Source organism: Triticum dicoccoides, chromosome 5B, assembly GCF_002162155.2.
Source record: "Triticum dicoccoides isolate Atlit2015 ecotype Zavitan chromosome 5B, WEW_v2.0, whole genome shotgun sequence".
Taxonomy (NCBI): domain Eukaryota; kingdom Viridiplantae; phylum Streptophyta; class Magnoliopsida; order Poales; family Poaceae; genus Triticum; species Triticum dicoccoides.
Genome location: NC_041389.1, coordinates 22,913,713 through 22,919,217, shown reverse-complemented (window position 1 = coordinate 22,919,217; position 5,505 = coordinate 22,913,713). Strand labels below are relative to the sequence as shown.

At 42.8% G+C, this 5,505-nt stretch overlaps 1 protein-coding gene across 1 annotated transcript; it reads right to left on the bottom strand.

Annotated features, from left to right (window-relative positions):
• Positions 1-258: 258 nt before the first annotated feature.
• LOC119308936 (beta-1,2-xylosyltransferase XYXT1-like) lies at positions 259-5,170 on the bottom strand. Its single transcript, XM_037585084.1, has 4 exons — positions 5,008-5,170; positions 2,831-2,923; positions 1,627-1,719; positions 259-1,556 (listed from the first exon to the last, which is right to left on the bottom strand). Exons 1-4 carry the CDS (start codon positions 5,168-5,170, stop codon positions 364-366), a joined length of 1,542 nt encoding a protein of 513 aa, XP_037440981.1. The 3' UTR covers positions 259-363.
• Between the last annotated feature and the right edge of the window lie 335 nt (positions 5,171-5,505).

Genomic DNA, 5,505 nt, shown 5'->3' with positions numbered 1-5,505 from the left:
TCAAATGGGCCACTTTTTCTTGCACCCACTTTTTGATCCTAACCGATTTTGATGTTGCAAGTTGCAAATTGAACTCGGACATTATTTCTAGGGTGTAAAGTGTGTTTCCCTCAAAATATACAGTCCATAAATCATTAATAAAGTCCAGCTTCTCATACTTTATTTTTTGCATATCTTTTGCCGAGTGCTTTGTTTCGGAAGCTTGAAGCATGTTACATCGTACGCACAAGTTATTGTTTTGAAAATGAGCAAATTTGTTGTTTCAACCTTCTTGTAATCTACGCCCTCCGTTCTGAAATAGAATATAAAGTTAGTACAAAGTTGAGTCATCTATTTCGGAACGGAGGGAGTATTTCCTATCCTCTATTTACCGAGCGTTCGAAGCAGCTGGTGTAGAGTGGGAGTAAATCTGGTGACGTTAAGCCTGATGTCCTGCTCGTCCCACAAGTACTTCCTTAACAACTGCCACCCCTGCTTACGTAGTGCCTCTGGGTCACGTACTGCCAGGTGGTCTTTGCCATACTTCTCATACAGCGTGCTCTCCTCCACGGTGATGCTGTACTCGATGTCCTGCAACATCATGTCCTTGGCATGCACGCCGAAGTAACTCATAGCCTCCCTCTCTAAGCCCCATGGCACCACCTGTAGCATGACCGCGTTGGTGCGGAGGAAGAAGAAGCTTGTGAGCGCGGCCCCGTGCGCGCCCATCAGCACGTCGCACGAGTCCACCTGCCGAGAAAATTCCTCGAGCCTCATGTCACGGAGCGGCTCCATGATCAGCACCTCGAACCCGGCAGCCTGCACCGCCGCGGAGATCTCTGGAAGGTTGACGAACTTCCTGATCCCGGCGCGGTTGATGAGCATGAGGCGAGGCTTTTGTTCCTCCATGCTAGTGCCACCATTTTTGTTCTTCTTGTTAGCCTCCTTGTACGGGATTCCTTGGTCTTCTGGCGGCAGTGAGAAGACGTCTCGGATGTACATGCGGAAGTCCAGCATTGTGTAGTTGTGCGGCGCGCGGGCCGGGTCGATGCTGAGGTCGCCGTGGCTGCGTAGGCCGACTACGATGTGTGGGTAGCACCGGACACCAGTGTCCTTGTTGAAGTCAACGATGTCATAGCGTGATAGGTTGGTGAGGATGAGGCGGTACTTGTCCACAAACCACGGCCGGAGATCGGTGACGAGGAACTGGATCTCGCCATCATAGGCGCGAGTGGTGATGAAGAGCGGGATCAGAACGTCGCTGAAGTCGTGCCATGGGTTGGACGTGAGCCCGTTCATGGCGAACACGATGGCCGGGACAGCGTGCCGGGAGGTGCACTCCGGCGCCACCCGCGACTGGGCGGCGCTCAGGGTCTTGACATTCACCTTGTCGATGTATCCGAGGTCCTTGCGAGACTGGTCTCGGATGGCCCATTCCAGGCCGTCAGGGCCGTGCTCATCGGCAGGCGGGACATGGAACACGGTAGAGTTGGCGCCGATGGCACGGGCGTCCCCAGAGATCTCGCAGATGGCATACCTAGGGTCCGACAGGTCGCAGATGGGCTTGCGTGGAGCACCTAATTCAGAAGATGAATGAAATGAAATGACATATAAAGGGAAGTGAGTTTCTTGCGGAAGCAAGCTAACCATGTTTGACGTTGCTTCTATTATTCCCATCACCCTCTTGACCGAGTTCTTGCCGAATGAGCACTTCGTCCAACTTGCCACCAGCATCATTTACTGTTTGAACCAGGATAACCGCAAGAGATTAGAGCATAGTAGCACAAATAATAATTATGTCAACATAGGATCAAGAAAGTAATTATGCCAACATAAACTATAGATGCACCCTAAAAAAAAGAGAAAAAAAACACAGATGAGTTAGCAGTTTTATTATTCAGGTCGGTCCCATCTATTAAGTTTTTGTCTTCGATTCGTTCTTTCCCCATCGTCTTGTTGGTTACCTGGTTAAGGCTTGCTAAACATTTAACGATTTTAAAATGTTATATTATAGCTTGCCACAGAACGGTTTAAGTCATATTTTGCCACAAAACGGTTTAAGGCTTTCTAATCATAGCTTGCCACAGAATGGTTTAAGTCATATTTTTTCAGTCCCTCCACTGGATCATGTTATATTATAGGTGTGTTGGTTCAGTATTTTTTTCAGGATTTTTGAAAACTTTTACACCGTCGAAAACCTTAACTAGTTCTATGGCAAGCTATAGATCTTTAGATATAGATCCTACAATGGATTGTATCTAAAAAAAGATTTTCATTTAAATATGTTTTGTGAGAGAGAAAAGTATTACTAGTTATCTTTGATTGACGCTAAGAGCTATAGCTAGATTAAGATATGGTAATTCTCATTTTTTCTCATTAAATAGGGTGCCACATCAGATTTTTTGCTTAGTTATCATGATTAAGGTATATTACAAGGTGGAGAAGGCTGCTTTTAAATATTCAATCTTAAAATATATATAGCCAGAATAAACATACAATTAGTATGCACTAATAAAATGTATATATTTTGAAACATATATAGCTAGATTAGTGTAACAAAAAGTGTGCACACATGGAACTGTGTAACAAGGACACACATCATCTCTCTCTAAGGAAGTATTTTCATAATAAAATGCATTTTTTCAGAAGTCAATTTTTTGACCAAATTTATAGAGAAACACACCTACACCTACAAAATTGTGAAACTATGTAGCATAATAGATGCAATGATATATATTTTAGTTTAACCATACTCTCTCTCTAAAAATGTATGGTCGTACACATATCTGTCACCTACTAGTACATATGCTAAATCAGAATATAGCGAGACACGTAGTAGTAATTAATATACCTTCAGTAGAATGATTAGGCGTCGAAAACACTAGAGGAGGAGCAGTCCTGGCACTTTGTTCGGTACGCTCGCCCGGCGTGGGCTGTAGAATGACTGAACATACAAAGAAACAAGCATATTACTATGAAGAATTTCGTAAATAAATAGATGTTACAAATCTAAAAGGAAGTGGATGGTCTCGTTTTGAGAGTACTTCCTCCGTTTCGAAACAATAGAAGTTCAAGAATAGTCCTAAGTGAAACTTTTTAAAGTTTGACCAAATCTATAGAAAATATTGTAAAGGTTCATAATATCAAGTATATATAGCATGGAAATATATTTCATAATAACGAAGCAAATTTGGTGTTATAAATATTTATATATTTTTATATAGACATGGTCTACTTAATGAAGTTCGACTTAAGATAATCATAGAACTTCAATTATTTTGCACTGGAGGGAGTAGCAAACACTATGAGTGAATCTTCTAGCTTGTTTTAGGGTACTGCTCAACGGTAACTTTAGTACGAGCTTTTCCGCAGAAAAAGGAACTTTTGTCCTCAATAGATAGTTGGATTTGGAGCTATCGGATTGCATGGGAACTGAAGAGTAGTTGTTCCACAAAAATGGCGTGGCTATATGTGGTGCATTCTTAGTGAACTTAAAATTAGTTTTTTAAAATTCATGAATATTTTGTTGAAATTCATCAACATATTTTGAATATGCGGACTTTTTAAAAGATCATGAACATTATTTTATTTCCCAGATATATATTTTCAATCGTGAACAATTTTTTAATACACTGACATTTTTTGAATCCATGGACATTTTATGGTGTCCCCTACTTTTTTTTCAAATCATGAACATTTTTTTAATTCATGCACATTTTATCATTCTTGAACATTTATTTTTTCAAAATTCGTAATACTTTAGAAAATTGGAGCTTTTTGAAAATCCTTAACTATTTTGAAAAAGGAAAATGAAGCCAAAAAGAAAAAAAGAAATAAAAAGCAGGGGGTGTCCCGCCCCGCACATGGACTGACTCAAGAGGGGGCACGTGGGAGCAGGGAGTGTGCGTTTTGCGTCTTGGGGAAGCGCTCTGTGCCAAATATGCGCTCCCGCCATCACGCAATATTTATCGCAAACACTACAACTATTTCACATATTTCACGGTCAATGTGTGTTGTGGGAGAGGGGACGCTTCTGCGGACGTTTAGAGGATCGGATCAGGTAGGTCTGGCTGTAGATGGTCTTAGGCTCCGTGAGTGTGTGACTTTTGGGGGCATCACCCTAGCCAAACGCAGTGCAGCCAGTGCTGATGGGTTGGCAAGTGTATGATATTTTCATGTGGCTCCAAGAAATCCGAGCACAAATAGCACAGCTACTTTTAGTAATTCAAAGTATAATTAGCTTATGTACACATAAACTGCTCCTCGGACTTAACCAGGAACATGCAATAAAGCATGTACGTCGCCAACAAAATGTTGTCAGCCATAGGCTACTAGCAGATGGGTAGATCAGGTCCCAGAATTGTTGTATGGCTCATGAAAGGACCTGATGAGATAAAGGAGTTGTGCTCCTTAGACTGTAATAATGCAGCCGGTTAATTGATGGAAGTTTTTTTCACCGCAAAGAAAAAAAAGCACTCCTCTTGTACGTTATGACTAATATCATATATCGAACCAATCTATGGTTGGATGGTTAGAGGGACTGCGGTATCCGCAGCCCACCAGGGTTCAAATCCTGGTGCTCGCATTTATTTTTGGATTTATTTCAGAATTTCCGGCAATGCACATTCAGTGAGAGGAGTTCCCGTCGACGACGAGATGTCTATGATGACTTCGTAAATTTCAAAATGATATGCCGACTCGGTCTTTCAGAGGTGCTCATAGGGATAGGGTGTGCGTGTGTGCGTTCATTGGGGTGAGTCTATGCGCATGTATATGAGCGCTTGCGTGTACTGTGTTAAAAAAAAATATCGTGCATCCATCTCGAAACACACATTAGCATTTTAACCAATAAACATTATTCTTTTAATAATTATCAAATCTAGATGCTCTTTGGGTGTCTTTTTTCTAAAAGAAAAGTGGTACTCTAACACGTACGTACGCTCTTGTATGACTGAGAACCGCACGCAGGAATTTAGATAACCGAGATAGTAGTAGAAGAATGTTACCACTACAAAGTGTTACACTAACCAAGGGTATTCGTGAACCGGAGCAGGCCGGACACCGTGGTGTAGAGTACGACGCTGACGAAGAAACCGAGCAGGAATCCGAGCACGGCCTGGTGGTGCCGAGCCAGCCTTCTCGCCACGCCCTTGGCCGCCGTCGACGACGATGAGGACCAGTCGCCAGCCATCCCCTGGTACGTGCGTACCTTCTATATCTGTCTGTAATTAAGCAGGCTCACCTTATGCGACGGGTAACGACGTCTTTTATGCAGGCGCTTAAGCATGCAACGTATTACGTGCCTAGCGATCCATTTACAAGTGGTTCTATCTAAGAGCTATACTACTTACGGTGAGCCCACGTCGATCCACTCGCACCTAGCTTAGCTTCATTCTTACTGCTTCTACTAGTAGCTACTATGACTTTGATAGTATATTGTTCAGCGTAACGTGCCGGTGGAGATCTCCCGTTCTGCAAGTCTCCGGCTTATCCCATTCCGCAGGTCTCCGTCTTATCAACGACTTG

Excerpts from the sequence above, each read along its gene's own strand:
- LOC119308936 (XM_037585084.1), bottom strand. The coding sequence starts at position 5,170 with ATGGCTGGCGACTGGTCCTCATCGTCGTCGACGGCGGCCAAGGGCGTG. Across the intron at positions 2,924-5,007 it reads CCGGTTCACGAATACCCTTG|TCATTCTACAGCCCACGCCG; the intron begins GTTAGTGTAACA and ends TTGTATGTTCAG. Across the intron at positions 1,720-2,830 it reads GCCTAATCATTCTACTGAAG|TAAATGATGCTGGTGGCAAG; the intron begins GTATATTAATTA and ends TGGTTCAAACAG.